Source organism: Zerene cesonia, unplaced genomic scaffold, assembly GCF_012273895.1.
Source record: "Zerene cesonia ecotype Mississippi unplaced genomic scaffold, Zerene_cesonia_1.1 Zces_u003, whole genome shotgun sequence".
In the NCBI taxonomy this organism is placed as follows: Eukaryota; Metazoa; Arthropoda; class Insecta; order Lepidoptera; family Pieridae; genus Zerene; species Zerene cesonia.
This window is the reverse complement of record NW_024045133.1, coordinates 772,062-794,002: the sequence shown is the minus strand read 5'-3', so window position 1 is coordinate 794,002 and position 21,941 is coordinate 772,062. Positions and strand designations below refer to the sequence as shown.

At 35.6% G+C, this 21,941-nt stretch overlaps 2 protein-coding genes across 3 annotated transcripts; one reads left to right on the top strand and one right to left on the bottom strand.

Annotated features, from left to right (window-relative positions):
• Positions 1–1,317: 1,317 nt before the first annotated feature.
• Positions 1,318–16,672, top strand: LOC119838601 (transmembrane protein 26). 2 transcript variants are annotated; one of them, XM_038364592.1, is made up of 9 exons: positions 1,318–1,773; positions 4,882–4,996; positions 5,410–5,569; positions 6,023–6,191; positions 9,101–9,260; positions 9,599–9,723; positions 10,240–10,347; positions 14,485–14,580; positions 15,357–16,672. In XM_038364592.1, the coding sequence occupies exons 1-9, from the start codon at positions 1,571–1,573 to the stop codon at positions 15,436–15,438; spliced, it is 1,218 nt and encodes a 405-aa protein (XP_038220520.1). In that variant the 5' UTR covers positions 1,318–1,570; the 3' UTR covers positions 15,439–16,672. The 2 variants fall into 2 exon arrangements, with proteins under 2 accessions (XP_038220520.1, XP_038220519.1); XM_038364591.1 differs by having other exon boundaries at positions 1,319–1,773; positions 6,023–6,200.
• Positions 16,673–19,134: 2,462 nt separating this feature from the next.
• Positions 19,135–21,446, bottom strand: LOC119838547 (acylcarnitine hydrolase-like). Its single transcript, XM_038364525.1, has 3 exons — positions 21,161–21,446; positions 19,553–20,832; positions 19,135–19,340 (listed from the first exon to the last, which is right to left on the bottom strand). The coding sequence occupies exons 1-3, from the start codon at positions 21,332–21,334 to the stop codon at positions 19,181–19,183; spliced, it is 1,614 nt and encodes a 537-aa protein (XP_038220453.1). The 5' UTR covers positions 21,335–21,446; the 3' UTR covers positions 19,135–19,180.
• Between the last annotated feature and the right edge of the window lie 495 nt (positions 21,447–21,941).

Genomic DNA, 21,941 nt, shown 5'->3' with positions numbered 1-21,941 from the left:
AGACAGCTGGACAACTGGAATAACACATAAGCAACTTTTTATCCCGATATTCCTACGGGATACGAACTTACGCGGGTGAAACCGCGGGGCACAACCTAATGATGCTATGTTGTATTATTGTTATTCATAAATTGCATTGCTTTTTACAAATTCATTACACTATTTTGTGAATATCTATTGTAAGTATACATGTTTTTAAACCACTAATTTTCAGTAGGAATGTTTTATGCAAAAATGACTGATCCACGAATGATATTATTGAAATATATTGCGCAGTTATAACTATCACTAACGCTAGTAAATATTCTGAACCACTCAATTACTATTTCGCATTTTTTGACGACGTCGGTCTTTCCAAAAGCAGCAATGAACATCACACACTATGCAAACAAACGCACATAGATAACTACATATATATTTATATTTGCTAAGTCCCGCGGCGCGGCGTCCAGTCCGTGATTTCGTTAATCCGTGCAACATTCAAAAGTTAGAAAAGTTTACTTTAATTTGAAAATAGAATTGTGGAATTGTTAAATATGTGATCGTTTTTCATAAGTTTTTTTTTAACAACAATTTATACATGGCCAGTTTATTCATGTTATATCACAATTCATGTTATATCTTTATATTTTGAATTGAAATAAAGTAAAAATAAAAACAAATTATAATAACTGTTATAGCTTGAAAGTTTATAAACATAAAATTAAAATAAAAGTATTAAAATTGGTTTAAAGGTCTCGTAACCAAGCCATTGAATCTTTATAAAAAAAACAAATATTAAAAGACTATCTGATTAAAAAAAAACAATGTGTCTTAAAACAATTTGCTATTAAAACAATATATCGAAACTGTTCATATTTTTAATCTATTACTGAATAAATGTGAACTTGTGTAATAAATCTGAATAATTTTAATGGTGTTTCTTAAGTTCTAAATCAACACTCTAATTAAATAATATATTTAATTAAAATATAATGAAGTTCAAACATTATTTAATTTAAATATAAACCTGTATGTAGTTACAATATACACAAATCGTAAAAATTTTATACACAAATAATATTTTCATATTACGCAACTTTTCATTATTTATAAATTTATTTCGCGTCATACTTATGTACATGCTAAATAAATAAAAATAGCTCCTTTACATACATAAAATAAATATTTATTTAGCTTAGTTTATTAAATATTGGTCATAAATAGTGTAGTTATATATAAATATGTTTTAAGGTTATTTAAATTAAGAGAACATCAATTAAGCTTTAAAAAAACCAAATCCCAGGAATTTAAAATACAATTTTTCAATTCTACTTTAATTTCCTATAAAAAAAAATATTAGTCCATAAGTAATACATTTTTTAAACGCAACTAGGATCTCAAAACAAGAGAGCCAATAAAAAACTTAACTCTACAGATACATAACACGTTCTGTCAAATTTGAAAAAAGAACAATCACCAAACACGAGGCAAGGGTCATGACATCATACAGCCAATAGACTAAGGCGAAGGGCGCATCAATACAGCCAAAGTATCAGAAAATAAAGGTCATGACAGCTAATTAATCAAAATGGCGAATGTTGGCAAGGTTCTGGCCACGATAAAGGCGGTCATCACCCGTCTGGTGTTTGCGTGCCATGGTATCATCGCTATTTGGCAGGTGACAGTTTTCAAAGATAACATCGAGTATTGGTATTTGGCTTCGCCTATATTGTTGCTGATTTTCGAAGGCGTGTTCACTTTGACGATCAAGGAGAATCAGGAGTGGAAATGGTGAGTTTTCCAGTTTATCTATGACTAGCGGTCCGCCCCGGCTTCGCCCGTGGTACATATACAGCCTATAGCCTTCCTCAATAAATGGGCTATCTAACACTGAAAGAATTTTTCAAATCGGACTAGTAGTTTCTGATATTAGCGCGTTCAAACAAACAAACATTTCAGCTTTACTAGTATAGATTAAAGATTCTCCATTCACTCTAGGCATATAGTTAACTTATACGCAACCATTAACTATTCTGTATAAATACTCACACGAGACAATACAGTATGGGGAAAGTATAATAATTTTGATTATTTCAGGAACCTACATAAGCATATTCTTATACTAGCTGCGTCCCGCGGTTTCTATTTCATGGTTTAAATTTCATTGCAATCGGTTCAGTAGTTTTTGCGTGAAAGAGCAACAAACATGCACATACACGTACATCCATCCCCACAAACTTTTGCATTTACAATACTAGCTGCGCCCCGAAGTTTCACCCGCGTAAGTCCGTATCCCGTAGCCTATATGTTATTCCAGTTGTCCAGCTGTATACGTACCAAATTTCATTACAATCGGTTTAGCAGTTTTTGCGTGAAAGAGCAACACAAAAGGCAAAACTCTGTGACATGAAGGACAAACAACCAAACATTTTCGCATTAATAACACGTTAGACTAATTAAGACTAATCCTATCCTATCCTACTATCCTTCCTACTAATATTATAAATGCGTGAGTTTGTGAGTATGGATGTATGTGTTTGTTGCTCTTTCACGCAAAAACGAGTGAACCGATTGCAATGAAATTTAGTACGTGGATAGATGGACAACTGGAGGACAACACATAGGCAACTTTTTATCCCGATATTCCTACGGGATACGGACTTACGCGGGCGAAACCGCCGGGCGCAGCTGGTATTCTATACTAGTAAACATTGCACTTAAAGAAAGCATGAATGAATCAGCGAGGCGTCATTAAACTGTCGGATATGACGTCACAAACATGGCGCACCTCAATTAGATGGGACTAGCTTTATTGGCAAGTTCACACAACTGAAATATGATTCTTACATTATGCGTAATTTTTACTCGACTGTTGTGAAAGGGGGTAAGTTTTCGGGGGCGGATATCTGATCTATATCTACGAATATATTTATAATACGCTTGTGTTAACTTCACCTGTATGTTTGTATGTAACCGACACCTTTAGACTCGATTTTGACCCAATTTAAACGGACATATTTCAATAATACTTACACTTATCAAGGATCGGTGACGATACAATTACTTCATAAGATTATCTTATTATCCTGATTAAGAAAGAAAGAAAGAAAAGAAAGAAAGAGCAATTTATTCAGATTACCAAGATTTAATAGTTTAAACTCCATCGAAACGATCAAAGTGTGTGTTTGTTTTTTTTGAGTTTTTAAGGTCATTTTTCTCTATTTATGTACGTCCATCTACATTTACACTTAATATTATAAAGTTGAAGAGTTTGTTTGAATCAACGCACTAATCTCAGCAACTTCTGGTCTGATTTGAAAAATTATTTCAATGTTAGATAGCCCATTTGTTGAGGAAGGCTATAGGCTATATATGTACCACGGGCGAAGCCAGTGAGGACTGCTAGTATATTATAAGGAGTTTAACGAAGCCAAAAACGAAGGCGGTACTAAAATAGACTGTATTTTCCCTTTGTTGTTCCATAATTCCGTGGGTTTACTCTGACGTGATTATTTTTGGGTTTCCTAAGGAATTATAGTCTTTTGGTCGCATTTAAGAATCGCACTGGTACCTCCCCCAACGACGTCGGTTACTCATTCCGTAGAAAAATAATTATTTATTTTTATAATGGACTAGCTGCGCGCAGTTTCACCCACGTAAGTCCGTATCCCGTTGGAATATCGGGATAAAAAGTTGCCTATATGTTATTCCAGTTGTCCAGCTGTCTACGTACCAAATTTAGTTGTAACCGGTTCAGTAGTTTTTGCGTGTAAGAGCAACAAACACACACACACATCCTTACAAACTTTCGCATTTATAATATTAAGTTGGATTAGTAGGATAGGATTTGGAAGTAGGATAAGTAGGACTAACTAAACCCAGTGCGATTGCTATGCAAACAATTAAAATAAATCTAAGAGGCCATCTGGTGGCGAGTGGTATCAATTAGTATTTTATATAAACCTTTTCAGTTAAAAAATACAAATGTTGTCCGAGTCAAATGGTTACAGCACACTTATGGATGATGAAAATTTATATTGGTTTTTGAAAGAAATATATATATTTAGAAATTAAAGACTTTTAAAGGGATTTTAAACGCGATTTATTCATTATATTATTAACCCGTCGTTTCGAACACTTTACAGCGAGCGTGGTCACTAATATAAGGAATAAATCGCGTTTAAAATCCGTTTTAAAGTCTTTAATTTCTTAATGTATAAAACTCGCGTAAAATTAAACACAAGAAAATACTATAAATATATTTTTTAATTTTTTGAAAAGTATTCTAGTTTTTGCCTGCGCCTTCGCACTCGTTACAGTCGGAGAAGTATAATGTATGTTATTATACATACAAATCTTCCTCTTCATTCTATCTATTAAAGAAAACCACATCAAAATCAGTTGCGTAATTTTAAAAATCTAGGCGTAGTGAAGGAAAGGGTTGTCTCGGGGATTTCCCCCTACAGTTTCCGTTTCCGTGGTTTTTCCGAAATAAAACTATCCTTTGTCCTCACTCGGGTCTCAAACTATCTTTGTAGCAATTATAACAAATTTCATTCGTATCAGTTCAGAGAAACCGTGTAGAGGAGACAGACAGAGTCACTTTCATATTTATAATATGAGAAGATATTATAGACTAGAAGGACCCATATCCTTCTCCTTACCCTTCCCAGTCCTTTCCTTTATTCCTATCGCGAATCCTTTCTTAATCCCTTCACAAAAAGTCGGCAATCCATTTGTAGAGGCGTAAGGTCTGCAATGGACCTTACGCCTCTCCAAATGTTCATGGGCGGTGGTAGCGCTTACCATCAGGCGTCCCACCAGCTCCATTGCCGACTGTAACATAAAAAAACAGAAATACTGCGTTAGGCGCATATCTATATATAAGTTTATTTCCAGGTTCTGTCCGTCTGTATTCATATACCTCGGTCTGGTGGTGCCTGCAATATGGCTTCTGGAGTTGCACAAAGTGGATTTAAGACTGCAAAAGAAAACGAATATAACGTACATAGAGGTAATCATTATTAAATAATGCAGTATTAAATTTTAATAATATAAATACCTAATTTCTTCCTAACCGGTTCATGGTTTAAGCATAAAAAAAACACAGAAAAAGATAACCATCACATCTAATATATAAAATTCTCGTGTCACAGTTTTCGTTGTCATACTCCTCCGAAACGGCTTGACCGATTTTGATGAAATTTTTTGTGCTTATCCGGTATCTATGAGAATCGGCCAACATCTATTTTTCATACCCCTAAATGATAAGAGTAAGGCAGAATAGCGTTTGCGGGTGCAGCTAGTAATATTATATTAGTAAGTAAGAAAGAAACAAAGAATAAATAAGCTGATTTTCCATATAACTTTAGGTTAGGTTAGGCACAATGTCTTAACGGATATTATATAATCGTATCCTTTCAATAGACCGAGATACCCATACCCGGTGCCACCAAGATCCCCACGGATATGTGGGTGACGCTGATAGAGCAGTTCCTTATGCTGACCCTCATTGTGGGGAGGTGGCTGCTGCCAAAGGGTGATCTCACGAGGGACCAGCTGAGTCAATTGCTGCTGGTGTATATTGGTAAGTGACATCTCTGCTTTATTGTCTATTGCACTATCGTTCCCATACTCCTCCGAAACGGCTGGACCGATTCTTTCCAGTTGTCAATCTTTCCCTTATCCCGTTCCAGTTCAATCGTTTCTTAAAAGCGGGCAGCACATTTGAAGAGGCACTACCTCTGCGAATGTTCATGGGCGGTGGTGATCGCTTACCATCAGGCGAATCACCAGCTCAGGTGCCCGATATAGTCGTCGTCGTTTCAGCCGTGTGACGTCCACTGCTGGACAAAGGCTTCTTTCAAAGATTTCCACCACGACCGGTCACTAGGTGTTCACCGCCACTCGGACCGTGTCCATCTCGTGGGTGGACGTCCCACATTTCGTTGGCCAGTACGTGGTCTCCATTCCAGAACCTTTTTGCATTCAGAACCTTTTTGCCCAATATAGTACTTTATCTAAGCTACCCCGTTCCCAGGCACAGCTGCGGACATCATAGAATTCTTCGACTCATTCAAAGACGAAAAGGTCGCCACGGAGAAGGTGCTGGTGCTGCTCACGCTCGCGATCTGGTCGTGGTCACTGGTCCAGTTCACGGTCGTCCTGACCGCGACCAAGTCCAGGAAGTCCAGGGGCACCGCACATAGGTCTGACATGTACGTATTTAGAGCACGCTTCGCTTTGCCTGCCCGCAACTTATGTTAGATACTTGGACATAGATCCACTGCACTGTATTGTATTCTTATGTCATCGTCGGCAATGGAGCTGGTGGGTCGCCTGATGGTAAGCGCTACCACCGCACATGGACATTTGGAGAGGCGTAAGGTCAATTGCAGACCTTACGCCCTTACAAATTATTGCCAACTTTAGATTGGGCAACAAGCGATTGGGCCTCCGGCTTCCCCACTCACCGAATGAATCATAGTAGCATGCTGCTTTTTCACGCAGGTCTCCTGTGGGGGTGTGGTACTTCTCCCGTGCGACCTGGCACAATTCGTGCCGAAGCGTGTACCACTTCCAACACGACCATCACAAACCTAGTGATCCATTATCTGACCCAGGCTTATGAATAAATAATGAATTGTTAAGTCATACATGTCAAGTATATACACGCAGTTTGTTTCAGTGAAACGGCCTAAAGTCGATTCTGTGGATTAAAGTCAATTTGTAAACACTATTTCTACACTAAACTATTGCTATTATATATAGAAAACGTATAAATTTCCTTCGAAAATTATCGTAAATTTATTAAAAAGATTTCGGCGACACATACATAAATTATTTACGTCGTGTTTGTTGTGTGCGTGTGTTGTCTGCGTTTTAAGTATTTTTTACGTAATAAGCGTATGCAAATAAATCTAAGTAACTTAGTTCCATTGATAACACTATCGGCAGGACACCTTTTATATGGGTGCAAAGATTTTCATCCATATAATATAATTCATCGACTTACATACAAAAATAGGAGATAGACCTTGTTATGACACGAAGAACAGAAACATAATTGATATATCTGTTTTAGTGAAGTAAATAATTCATTTATGGGACAAGGTATACGCTTATACAAGCGAATTCCTCATAAAAATATCTTTTTAAATCGTTTAGTAGTGCTAAATTCAAAAACTATATTAAAAATGTTGTAGTAAATAGTTCAGAGAGCCTACTAGAAACTCTGTAGAACCTGCCTTCCGAACCGGTGGTAAGTGTCATAACTGTGTAATATGACGATTCAAATGTGCTTCTATAAGAAGTCTAGTTGAGTTGAGTTTGAGTTTGCACCATGGAATATGCACTTACTGCTTGTGTCAACTGTTTGATAACTTAACCGTACTGCATCATCTTTGATTGTGAACTGCAATGCACTGTATTAACATCCTAGTTGCGCCCCGTGGTTTCACCCGCGTAAGTCCGTATCCCGTAGGAATATCGGGGTAAAAAGTCCCTACGACCTAAAGACCTATATGTTATTCCAGTTGTCCAGCTATCGACGTACAAAATTTCATTGCTACCGCTTCAGTAGTTTTTGCGTGAAACAGCAACAAACACACACACATATCCCTACAAACTTTCGCATTTATAATATTAGTAGGATTACTAGGATTAGTAGGATACATGTACTTGCTTGCATCAACTGTTTGATATCTTAACTGCATCATCTTTGATTGTGAACTACAATGCACTGTATACATATTGCCATTTATTGCACGTCTAGTTGCAGATTGCTTCGCTCACATTTGCCTTCAATCAACGCCGAACTATAGCGCATGGGTGAACTAAAATAGTACCATACTTATGTTCTTAACATGCTTAATTGTTAAACGATTACTGCATGATCTCGTTTTGTAATCAATATCGGTATTTATTTATAACGCTCTTAGCATGTGTTGTGGCCCATATCCTTTTTCCTTACCCTTCCCAGTCCTTTCCTTTATTCCTCTCGCCAATCCATTCTTAATCCCTTCCCAAAAAGTCGGCAATCCATTTGTAGAGGCGTAAGGTCTGCAATGGACCTTACACCTCTCCAAATGTTCATGGGCGGTGGTAGCGCTTACCATCAGGCGTCCCACCAGCTCCATTGCCGACTGTGTCATAAAAAAAGTGTTATTTAAAAGGGATATCTAGACTAATATTATAAAGACTTTTGTATATTTTTTTTGTATGTTTGTAACGTTCTCGAACCAAAAACCATTGGACCGATTTAAAAAAATTCTTTCACCATTAAAAAGCGACAATTTCACCAATGACTCAGGCTATATATGTACCACGGGCGAAGTCGGGGCGAACTGCTAGTATTCTATGTAGTGAAAACTCATAACCGGCTAACAATAGTGTTTATGACTGATGCCTTTAGAGTGGTTTTGAATAAAGGCGTTGGTCAAATGAATAATAACATAAAAAATTATGTTTCATAGAAGAAAATCAGTAAGTGTTTTTTAGCAATGGCGTCGGTCAAAACCTTTTGGACTAACCTTTTGTACTAGATATTGCAGTCAGAATGATTTTAACCGGCTATAAGTTTTATTTATCTGTACGCCGTTATGATGAGGCGTTAAAACATATAATGACATTAAACATACATAACAATTACAAGGATTGTCTAGCTATCCTTGCTATGACATATTTTATACTAACGAGACCCACCGGCTTCGCACGGGTGCAATAATACATATACACATATAAACCTTCCCCTTAATTAAGTCACCACCTATATATATATAAATCAAAGTTGACTGACTGACTGGCATAGTGATCAATGCACAACCGAAACCACTGGACGGATCGGGCTGAGATTTGTTATACAGGCAGATGTTATATCGCAGGCATCTGCTAAGAAAGGATTTTGATAAGAAAGGATTGAAGAAAGGGTTTGAATTCTATCCCCAAGAGGATAAAATAGGAGGTGAAAGTTTGTACCATGAAAACTTATTAGGCCACGCGGGCGAAGCTGCGGGCAACAGCTAGTCTATGACAAAAGACTCAAAAAACATCGTTGCGTAATTTAAAGATCTAATAAAGGCGAATAACACTGTTTTTTAGTGTAAATATACAATTTTAGGAACACGAGCCGCGCGTGCTGCTGCTCCATAGAAGTCTGCGCTATTATAATGAACATAGCGCTTCAGGATGCGCCGTTCTTAGCGTTCCGATTGTTAATTATAGCTCACTACAAGATTATTAATTATATGAATATATTCTTCACTTGTAAAAACACGCTGGTGAGTATGCTTCGTGTTATATGTAATGAAGTGAATAGTGGAATCTTTTTAAGTATTATTGAATAGATTGAGTTTGAGTTTGATAATGGTTTCATACTTTAATGTTTTTTCTTTCTTTCTTTTAGCTTTATTACTTGAGTATTTACTTATTTATGTATTTGTTTTAAGGTTTACCAGTAATTGTTACGCAAATCAAGATATATTCATAAAACCTTATTTATTATTTACTGACTTACAAAGCTACTTATTTACTCACTTACTTACTTACTAACTTATTTACTTGCTTATTAAATATATAACTTATTTATTAAGTTTAAACAGTAACGTGTGTGTTTTAGGTGATTCTATTACAAATATATAGGTTATATGTGCTTCACTTGGAGACAGTTGACGAAGGAGGTGACGGTTCGGTTTATAAAAAGAGACGGAAACATAAATCGAGCGAGAGGAAAGATAAACACAGGTGAGATAATGTCAACATAATAATATATCGTCCATTACTATAAGTTATCCGGACTACGTGAGCTAAAAAGTGTTATAGTCTTAGCGGGCAACTGAGCTGGCGGTCCGCCTGATGGTAAGCAATCACCACCGCCCATGAACATTCGCAGAAATTGTGCTTCGGCGAATTCGCTGCTCGCTTTTATTTGGTAAGGGATAAGGAAAGGACTGGGAAGGGTGAGGAAAAGGAAACAAGCCTCCGGCTCCCCCACTCGCCGTACGAAACACAGCATGCTATCTGTGGGGTTTCTGTGGGGGTGTGGTACTCCCCTGGTGCGAGCTGGCCCAATTCGTACCGAAGCGTACTCGACTCCCACATACGAGTCTGCGTGCGTGCAGCCCTGTGTACCGACAGAGACCGGTGATTCGTTATATGAATGCGTGCGTCCGTCATTACCTTTTGTTCCCTTAAAATAATTACTTACTAGCCGGGGGCAAATTGGGAAAACGTATAAAGAGTTTAAATAATGTCCCATAGAGACCATAAGGCCAAGAAGCATAGACACAGAAGAGACAACGCCGAAACTACGGTAGCTGTTATAAGTGACCCCAAAAAGCAGGATAGAATCGATTGCGGCAGAATTAGGTAAGTATTTATTGGACTTTTTAGATTAAAACAATTAAATCACCTACAAAACTTTACGTTAAATCGAAATTGGCATTTAATTTACTTTGGTTAATTTCCTTGTTAAAATTACTATTATAGTATAAAAACGTGCTTTAATAGAATAGACTAAATTGTCTCACTTGCTCTTATACAGAGTAAAAGTATGGAAATTGTCTCACTTGCTCTTATACAGAGTATTATATTCTTTAATCCCTGCGATCCTAATCAGGATAATGAGATAAACTCATGAAATTATTGTATTGTCACGGATAAGAGATTAGTTTTGTTTATGTTTAAATTAAATCTATGGCTCAAAAAGGAGTCTATAAGCGTGGGTTAGACATATTTAAAGGCATATATAAGAAGCTAATAAAAGTGTGTTTATAAGAGACAAAAGAGTCTTTTACCAAATGCGTAATGACACAGTTCAAGTAAAAAACCATAGATAGAGAATAGCAGTGGAAGCTCAGTGGTGAGGACCTCGGACTTCAAAATTGATAAGTCGGGGTTCGAGACCGGGCGAGCGAGCAAGAAATAAATTGATTTTTCAATGTATCTGCGCATGTGGATATCATCACCACTGCTCGAAACGGTGAAGGAAAACATCGTGAAGAAACCGGCATGTCTGAGAATCAAAAATTCGACGACATGTGACAACTGCCAACCCGCACTTGGCCAGCGTGGTGGATCATGGCCTAAACTCTCATACAAGGCCTGTGTCCCAGCAGTGGGAACATGTGTGGGCTGATGATGATTATAGATAGTTAATTGTTTTCATTGCATCAGTTATAAAAATAATCTAATCCGACATTAACCACATAATTTTCAAATGAACCTTCTATTAAAATCGCGACGATACAAAACTTACGGCCATCACCATCATCTTCATCTATTTTCCAATAAAACAGATAAATTACGTATATAAAATATTAAAAAAAATGTATTGGCGTATAATATAAAGAAAGAAAGAAAGAAAACAAGCTTTATGGCCACATCACAACCCTTAAACTAATATAACTTAAAAATTAACATAAAAAAATGGTTGCCTGTAAAGTCGGTTTTACGGGCGAAGATTTTACGTGACAACGTCTTTTCTCGGTAGAATATTTATTGATATGAATATTATTAAATTGCACAATAGGAACAAGGAATTGAATGAAAATAAGAATTGCACAAATTTTAACTATAGAAAATATTATTTGTTTACTAAAAAGACAGAGACAGAGACACAAGCACGCGCCGATTCAATGCGCCTAATTCTCTAGTGCTGCGCGCGCGGCGGACCGATCATAGTTCGGTGACTCATCGTAACGTTACCTTTTTCATGAGTGCCTCCGAGCCGCAACCTAATTTAAGACGTTGTCACGTCAAAAAATGTACATGGCAATCGGGACAGACTCAGTCATGCTGACACGCTTTAAGCCCGAAAAGCGCTGATTTTCAGTCTGCCCACGTGTTTTGTAATAACCAGATTTTCATATATTTGTCCAGGTACCAACCATATCATACAAATGCACAGTAAATATTTAACAGAAAGTTCTAAATTTTGTTATAAATAAAAGTGTTTAATCAAATATATATTAATCTTATATATAAAATTCTCGTGTCACAATGTTAGTCTCTATACTCCTCCGAAACGGCTTGACCGATTCCTCTGAAATTTGGTAAGCATATTGGGTAGGTCTGAGAATCGGCTAACATCTATTTTTCATCCCGATATTCCTACGGGATACGGACTTACGCGGGTGAAACCGCGGGGCGCAGCTAGTAATTATATAAAATAAATAAACATTTACAAATTTGAGAAATTTTAATATCTGTGGTTTTAATATATTACCTAAGCACTGAAAAGGGAAAACGGTTATTTTGAAATCATAGACAAGAACTTGAATTATATGATACATAGATAGATGTATAGAATACATTCATAGTTATATTGGCGTTGAAAGGAAGGGTGGATTACCTTGACATAGAAGGGTTCCGAATCACGATTAGTGATGCGAAGCTATCGATAGAACACAAATCGACAATCGATAAGATGACAGCATTGACTTTATTACGTCACTTGTCAAAATATTTAGTGAAATTTCGTTAGATATTGCAGCAAAACAAATACGTTTGTTCTCTATAAATCTTAAATAACAGTTTATTTATAAGTATTAAAAATTGCTTTATTAGTTCTTTTTCGAACTTATAAAATTCGTAATTCTTTATAGCAATGTTTTATTTGTTTATATCTCTGTCGCATGCGGATTTCCTGTAATGATAATATTGTGTATACCGATGAAATAGTAAATAAATTAACATATTAATACACAACCAGATAAATCCCTAATAATATCATAAATGCGTAGTAGCTTCGTCAGTCTGTCCCTCCGTCTTTCTGTCTATCAGTCTATTTGTTTGTCTCTTCTTCAGATTTAAATGAGTTAACGGATCTCGATGCAATTTGCCATAAATAGTTTGAGACCTGAGAAAGGACATAGGATAGTTTATATCACGGAATCCCCACGGTCCTGAAAGGGAACTATACAGAGAAAACCTCTAAGCTGTGAGGGCGATGTCGCAGACAAAAAGCTAGTAGTGAACAAATGAACATTTTAATACAAACAAAGAAATTTAAAAAAATACATTCCCAAATTAAAAAAAAATCTATTCCCTACATCTTCATTAGTATCTCAATTTAACTTAAAACCAAGGTTTTTAGGATATTACAACCGGATTAATTATGACTGTGTTCCTATTTTCCCTTGATATTCAAACCGATCAGTTACTTAATAGATCAATAAGTCCAATTACTGTATTAATTCAATCAATCAATACATCAATCAAAAACTCTTTATTGTGCACCTTTACAAGGAGAGTACAAACAGGATATAAATAACATCAGCAGTATGAAGAGCACAACCAATTCATTGAATTACTTCAATAATTTCAAATAGTTACAATAAATATAAATTACTCTAAATTAAATAGGTACTCTTAACTTATCGACTATCGATATCACGGCGGTACAACACTATCTGAGGGCGCGGTTTAATGATCTTTCTGTACAATAGAATCACCTGTCCCACGATAGTCTTATATCTATTGTGAATAAAGATATAAAGGTACAATATAACATCGTTTAGTTTTTAATTCTGCAAGTTTATAATATACAAGCTGCGTCCCGCGGTTACACCCGCGTAAGTCCGTATCCCGTAGGAATATCGGGATAAAAAGTTACCTATATGTTATTCCAGTTGTCCAGCTGTCTATGTACCAAATTTCATAGCAATCGGTTAAATAGTTTTTGCGTGAAAGATTAAAAAACACACACATTCTTACAAACTTTCGCATTTATAATATTAGTAGGATGACATTCCATAATGTTGTCGCTTAAGAACCACAGGACATTTCTTTGGCATCATTGTTAAGTACATGTTACATATTATGTAGAATTAAAATGAAAAATTGATTTTATTTTAAAAGAGCAACTACAGAGTTTCTTGCCGGCTCTTCTATGTAGAAACTGCCTTCCGAACCGGTGGTAAATGTTATAACTGTGTTGTGAAGATTCAAAAGTGCTTCTATGAGAAGTCTAATTGAATGAATAAATGTTTTGAGTTTGAGTTTATGGGACAAACGCATCATCTTTAATTTTTTATATCCTTAATATTTTAACCAAATGTTTTATATTGTGTAAATATTTACACAGAAAGCAATAGTTATAGCTACAGACGATATAGTTGTGATTTTATTCAATCGTCCTACTAATATGCGAAACTAATACTAATAATGCGAAAGTTTATAAGGATGTGTGTGTGTTTGTTGCTCTTTCACGCAAAAACTACTGAACCGATTGCAATGAAATTTGGTACGTAGACAGCTGGACAACTGGAATAACATATAGGTGACTTTTCATCCCGATATTCCTACGGGATACGGAATTACGCGGGTGAAACCGCGGGGCGCAGCTAGTGTAACATAAAAGTTAACTAAAAACTTAGAACGTAGTAGAAAGATAAAATACTCCGAACATTGAGACACACAGATTTATCTCAATAATTTATTATATTTATTAATTTATTAATAAAAAGATAAGTAAATATTGTTTAAATATAACGTTTTTCGCAGAGCAATCATATTAACAAATTCGGATGAAATCAAAGAATTGGAGCTGACTAAGTTCTTTAAGGATCAAGTTACTGTCGACAATGAGAAGAAAAAAGGGTAAGGATTCTACACAACAATGTATTCAGAAATTAAAGACTTTTTTAACGGATTTTAAACGCGATTTATTCGTTATATTATTAACCCGACGGTTCGAGCACTACAGCGAGCGTGGTCACGGGGAGTCTTCCCGTATCAATATAATGAATAAATCGCGTTTAAAATCCGTTAAAAAGTATTCAATTCCTTAGTATATATCATATTCGCATAAACTCAAACACAAGAAAACACAACAATTTATTCATTTATAATAAACTAGCTTTTGCCTGTGGCTTTGCACGCGTTAATTTGGAGTAGTTTAGTTGATATTATTTTACATATAATGCTTTCTCTTGAACCACTCTATCAATTAAAATACCCCATCAAAATCCGTTGCGTAGTTTTAAAGATTTAAGTATACATAGGGACAGAGATGGCGACTTTGTGTTATACTAAGTATGATGATGTGTTTTAATGAAAACTTAATATATTTATTTCTAAATTTAATTGTTAACAAATATTGAAAGAATAGAGAACATTTGATCATAGGGGGGGATTCGAGCCCGCGTCTTTTGCTACCATATTTTATAGGTTGCCATAGCAACCGTAGAAGTCTATAATTTATACAACACGGGTTGCCCGCAAGAGGTCACTCTTGAGTGATAAGGTCGCCTTTTAGTGAAGATATATTTTAAGTAGGTACATGTAAATGTGTGGCAGCACATTAAATTAAATGAAGTACTGTTTTAGAGAAGTTATAAATTAACACAGATAAAACATATTTATATTCATTTCAGAACGAAAAAGAAACAAAAAACGCACTCATCAGAGGAATCCCTGAACAACATTCAACACACCACAGATGATTCGGGCATTTGACATCACCGCGTCCGTCGGGAGAGCCCCAAACGGAGCCCCAGACACAGAGAAAAGCATGACAGACAAAAAGAGAAGAAGAAAAAAAGGCGGGACACGAGCGAAAGTTCCGATTCATCAAGCTGAAGCACTGAAGTGAATTTTTTGAATTTGACATTTCGGCGAATGTCATTTTGACAAGAGCGCGCGCGATTTTTTTGTCTTATCTGTGGATGTTGGCGGGTTTTTGAATTGCTGGAAATTATTGCCCGCCAATTTGCGGAGGGTTTAATGTTGAGATTAAAAACACGGTATGGATGTGGCCGTGATTCTTTGTTATGTAGTTTAAGTTGATGAAAAATTTATCTCATTTATACTTTAAATTAAAATGGATACGGATAAAAAATAATGTACGAAGGAATCGGCCACTTCGTGTCTATATTGTGTATGTTGTGACAATTTCCGAAATTATAATAAGTATTGTAGGAAACACTTTATTGCTAGAGTTAAGGTAAATTAAAAAAATATATTAATTTCCTTATTAGGCATATAAAAAGAAGCACATATCTTGTGAAGGAAACAAATGATTGATATCTATATCAAATATTTAAATTTATGTTATTATATTGTTTATTGCAACTGCAATTAAATAAACGTGCGGTTCATGGATGACAGATAAAACATATCCTGCGATGTAGATATAGGATCTATATTTGCAACTAATTTAAACTATTTTTTTTTGGGTAATATAAAAAAATAGATTTCAAATTTGGAATGAATTCGGGATTATATCACAATATATATAACGAAATAAAAGTTATTTGGAATATTACGGCCTTACTTGCAATTTTAAATTTTATCTATTTTAATCCTTTTGACAAATGATTGTACTAGGAATAATTCTAAAATACATCGTAAAATAGATTAACGCTGAATTTTAATTACGTTGCGATATAATACATAGAGTATCATATTATTTTTAAAGGCAGTATTCAAAGTTTATGCAAATATATAGATTAATTAATTATACGGAAGGTAAACACGCAAAGGGTATTATGTGTGACAACTAAATGCTTTTAAGGGTATTTTAATAGAAAGGAAAGCTCTTAAAATATTAATACTGAAGTGTTAGTCAGAATATATCGTTAAAATAATTTATAATAATAACATAATATTTATGAAAAAAGAGAGACTAAATATTGTCATTGGACAAGGTGGCCTTATTTTGAGCGATCTCTTCCAGACACAATATGAATGGTAAAAGGAAGAAATAGAGTCTGTAATAATTTAAGATTGTTTGTAAATAAATCTTATAATATAATAAAACTAAGTAATTGTTAGCGTGTAATGTGATTTTCAAGAAATTTTAAATTATATTTATATTTTAAGTATATATTATATGCTAATATTGTTAAAGGGACGATTACTCATTTCGATGTAATTCGGTCATATGTTTTTCCCTTGGTGAAATCTCTAATGTAAATTTATGGATTTCAGCTTGGTACTTAGGTGCATTTCACACTAAATATATACATATTTTGCCCGCGGCTTCGCATGTGTTAAATTCGGAGTTTATTACATGTTATCACACTGGAATCTAATATTATAAATGTGAAAGTTTGTTTGGATGTTTGTCCGTCGAACACGCTGAAATTACTTGACGGATTTTGATGAAATTTGGTATATAGATAGGGTATGAGCTGTCTTGGTTGATAGGAAGCTTTTTATCTCGAATAAATGCTCCCTTGGGATAAAACAGGTATCTTGATATCCGGGCGGAGTCGGGAGGGTCTGGGGTCACATATAAACCTTCCTCTTGAATCACTTAAATCAATATTAAAAACAACATAAAAATTCGTTGTGTTATTTTAAAGATCAAAGGATTCATGTTCTGACTTTATTTCCTCAGAGCTTTCGTCTGGGTCAACTGATAAATCAGTCTGTTTATCGTTAAAGCTAGTGCCTCTTCTGTGGTCACAGTTAAATTTCATATAGTTCGAACAATGAAGGAAGAGTTAGATTTTTTTTAGAAATAATTATTCGGTAATTATAGAATGTATATATTACATAATGTATATAGGCTGCATTATATTGATAATTTAAGCGAGGTGCATTGTCGTAATTGCGGATGACGGGGTTATTTCTATAATTAAAAATTACCATGCAGCAAGTGGTCGTTACAAGAAATATTGAATATGTATTCTTTTCTTTTTTTATGTCACAGCGGGTAATTGAGCTGGTGGGTCGCCTGATGGTAAGCGATCACCACCGCACGTGAACATTCGCAGAGGCAGTGCCCTTGCGAATGCGCTGCCCGCTTTTAAGGTGTAAGGGATAAAGAAAAGGATTGACGATTGGAAGGAAGGAATGGACGAAATGGGCCTCCGGCTCCCCCACTAACCGTAGACAACATAGTAGCATACCAATTTCACGCCGGTTTTCTGTGGGGGTGAGGTACTTCCCTGGTTCGAGCTAGCCCAATACGTTCCGAAGCGTGCTCGACATCCACATCCCGAAAAATGTGAATGGTCCCACACCCCTAAAGACTCTAACTAGGGGCAAATTTAATTAGCGCTGCTCGATCCTGCGCAGGAGATAAAAATAAGTTATTTGAGAGGAATGTCCATGCGAAGCTATCCCCTCCACGCTTCACTCAGCACTACAGTTCCGTCCTGCCTATGTATGTGTTTCGTTCAGTGAGTGGGCTAGCTGGAGGCGCGTATCCTTTTCCTCACCCTTCTCAATACTTTCCTTTCTTACCTTCAGCAGTTCTCTTCTTTTGTAGTGATCAAAATTGCATTTTGTCGTAGATTTCTTAGGTACACATTACTCACAATGAAACGATATCCACAAATTTCCGATTGCCCCACATCCGGAATCCCCCCAATGGATAGTAAATATATTTGCACGCACAATAATAGGATATAAAAGTGTTATCTATTTTACATATTTTAATAAATTGTTAGATTTTTTAAAACTATTGTTTTATTCGTGTGAATGCTTTGAATACTGTTTGATGCATAACCTTTGTTATTCTTCTAATTTTGGAATAAAATTAATCAATTTCTCTATAGACTGTACGTGAGGTCCAAGTCTTAGTTTGTTTATACCAATAAATAAAATTGGAGAGGCTAGGCGTTGCCGTTTTTTGCAAATGACGCGGATTCCAATCCCGCCACATGATCAAATTTATCAAATCTAAAAAATTCTCAAAATTTGAGTACCTATTTTTAATATTATAATGACCGATTTTTACGAAATGCTAAGTTTGTATACTCGATACATATCCCAAAGTTGAATATTTACAATTTTGTGGATCTGTCTGTCAACGGATATGATCCGTTGAAACAGCTCTACCGTTTTTGACGGGACTTAAATAGACAGATGTAATAATGAATAACTTGGCTAAATTTTATACTTGTAATCCTATAGGAATATTAGGAATAAAAAGAAAACTCTTTTAGTCAGGGAAAATTGTAGGACGCAGCTAGTCTCAAATAAAATCTTACATGTTTTATTAGATCCTATTCTACCTACATTTCAAATTTAGTTATTGCTTTAGCTTACCTTAGAACATAGATTCCAGGAACGTTTCCTGAAATATAACATTGATATTGTATATCTACATCGATTCTTATAAATATTCTATTATATAATATTCTGGTTTCAACGATTGAAATAAAAAGCCATTCATTCAATAAATAATCATTTATTATCTACAATTATGCAACACTTTGACAGCTGTCAAATATCAACAATGTTGCCATCACTTGCAAGACATGTCAGCGCCATATTTGAGGAAAAGGGCGCGCCAGAACTGCGCCCTCTCGGGTGTGAGAGGCGCGACGTACTGTGGTTCTAAGTCGATAGCTAGTTGGTGTGGGAATGGTAGCCACTCGCCGTTTGTGGTATCTGGGGTTGGTGTGCTGTGAATAAAAATAAATCATACAATTTAGCCGTGACTTTCTCTTGTTATAATTTAATTAGGTGTTCTAATCTTAATATAATAGAGTCCACATTATTTTTAAAAACCTTAAAAGTAACTTACTGTTTCAGGGCTTTTGTGCAGAAATCATAGCAACATCACACAAATTTATAAAATACATATAAATTAAATAATCATCAGTAGCATAATTACCCATATTTAGCAAAATTAGTCCACATTTGAGTCATGAACGTGACAATCCTTGCATCATTTTCATCCATCACCAACGGTAGCCTCTCCAAGTCAAACACGTAAAACAATTCATCCGTATGAGACGTAGCTGGCAAGCTACTGTTAGTTAGCAACCTTCCTAGATTCCTGTTACCAACGTAGCTAAAAATGTATTGATATAAGTCTGTATTATTCCCATACAACTCAGCAAACAACGCCAAAGGCCCGACGTAACAGAAATCTGTGTTCATATTAATAATCCCACCAACCAACGATTCATCCGACGATATGTCTGCGAAAAACGTATCTTTGAGTAGTTGCCTAAATTCCTCCTTTTCCTCAGTTGGTACAACGAAGTTCCTCTGATCTAGCGTGGAGAAATCTTCGTTTTCTATTCTGTTCATTTGATTGGTCACAGTTTCGTAGTCTAAAATGCTGGATAGACCTTCCACTGTGTTTATGCCTATAACCGTTGGGACAGGATGGAAACAGTTGGGTTTTTTCGTAAGAATATTATACGGTGTGTCTGTTAAAAATGGTTCTTCATCTTTGAATACTTTCTCAACGGATGGCAAGAATACTGATTTCGCATTCAGTTGTGTCTCTATAGCTTCTTCTACTTTAGCGATAGGAGTTTCTGAATAGAGTTTGAACAGAGCTTTAGGGTCCTTAGATTTAAGACTCAAACATTTGGCGATATTACTAGCGGTTGTTAACGGGAAATGATCGAATGACCGCGGCGAAAACGGCGTACCGCTTTCGGATATAATCCTGTGGAATAAACCCTTTGTGCTGTCCGACATGGTTAAGTATATAGCTGCAACTCCGCCACTGCCTTGTCCGAACACAGTTACATTATCCGGGTCTCCTTGGAAATTTCGTATGTTATTCTGTATCCACCTCAGCGCCGCCCTAATATCTTTAAGTCCAGCGTTCCCTGGGGCATCTTTAGTACCAAGATTAAGAAAGCCGTATACGTTTAGCCTGTAATTGACTGTGACCACAATTACTCCGTGACTGATAAGGAACTGCGGGCCGTAGAAGATTGAAGAGCAAGAGCCGATGCCAAAGTCTCCACCGTGGAGGAAGACCATAACGGGACAGGTGGAGTTAATAAAGGCTGGGGTGAATATATTTAAGACCAGGCAGTCTTCGTTGTCACTAGGGGCGGCTAGTGGGTCATATGTAGCGAATTGGGGGCAAAGTACTGCTTGATGGTCTGCTTTATAAATGCCAGAAAATGAGGGGGGTGCAGCTGGTGCCTGTAATAAGTTTAATAAAACTTTTTTATAGTAATAAATAGTCAGAATGAAATAGGTATGTATTTTGTAAAAGCAATATGTAAATTAGTCTATCTGTGGTATGTTGAAGTAAGTGAGAAATAACTGGGGTGGGTTCTAGTTTAACAAAAAATGATAGATGTAATAGTTGATGGAAATCTCATAATATATTTATGTTCTCATTACAAAAGCTCATTCATTTGTTACCAATTTATATTTAACTTTCTCAACATACAAGTCGTTCAAATATTAATTAAACATCTAGCATATCCAAGATAAACAGTGCACGAAGTAGTTAATAAAAACTTACCCTAAATTTCACAGGAACTCCATACCTAATGCCCAAAAACTCATAATACAGACCGCTAGGGGATAAATTTCCCTCCACATTTCCCTCTGTAGTCGTTACAACTAGGGATTTATCAAAAGCAAGCGCAATCCCAACAAGGGCGGCAAAAATGAAAGTTTTGAATAATGTTGCCATTTTTGTTGATTACTCCCTACTTTTTTATTACAGAACTTTTTTACCCTCTGTATTTTTAAGGAGGCCGTTGCGGCCCTTTATTCGTCACCAGTTGTAAAATTAATAAATTGTTGACTGTATTAATGATACAATCCAATTTATTCCATATGCGTCACTAAAGCTTTGTCTCTTCGATACCTTAATAAGAACAATATTTATAGCAAGGCGTATTTATGTTATCGTTATAAATCATTCCGAAATATTTGTATTGTTGCCAAATCAATTTATTTTACACCTTATTCCCTTTGTTTTAGTACGTGATGATATATGGTTTTTAAACGTGACTTTTCAAGATCAGATTATAAAAGATTACAGATGGACAATGGATATTATGTAAGCTTTGTTTATTATATAGTTATTATCAAGCCAATTGCAGATATTTTGATTAAGGTTTCCATATTTTATGATACGACTTCATTTCGATTACTTGTCGCTATGTTATGAAACTTGAGCATTAATTGCCTAGAAAATATCGCTGCTTTAACTTTTCATATTTCTTTCAAAAAATTATCACGCATTATGCTTAATAGCAACATCATACATAATACATATTAAATCATCTAAAAGC

What these genes read in the sequence shown, in the direction of transcription:
- LOC119838547 (XM_038364525.1), bottom strand. Translation starts at nt 21,334, where the DNA reads ATGGCAACATTATTCAAAACTTTCATTTTTGCCGCCCTTGTTGGGATT. An exon ending in GAGTTCCTGTGAAATTTAGG is followed by an intron (nt 20,833 to 21,160) that starts GTAAGTTTTTAT and finishes AACTTATTACAG; the next exon opens with GCACCAGCTGCACCCCCCTC. An exon ending in ACTAATTTTGCTAAATATGG is followed by an intron (nt 19,341 to 19,552) that starts GTAATTATGCTA and finishes TTTTATTCACAG; the next exon opens with CACACCAACCCCAGATACCA.
- LOC119838601 (XM_038364591.1), top strand. Translation starts at nt 1,571, where the DNA reads ATGGCGAATGTTGGCAAGGTTCTGGCCACGATAAAGGCGGTCATCACC. An exon ending in GAGAATCAGGAGTGGAAATG is followed by an intron (nt 1,774 to 4,881) that starts GTGAGTTTTCCA and finishes GTTTATTTCCAG; the next exon opens with GTTCTGTCCGTCTGTATTCA. An exon ending in TCACTTGTAAAAACACGCTG is followed by an intron (nt 9,261 to 9,598) that starts GTGAGTATGCTT and finishes TGTGTGTTTTAG; the next exon opens with GTGATTCTATTACAAATATA.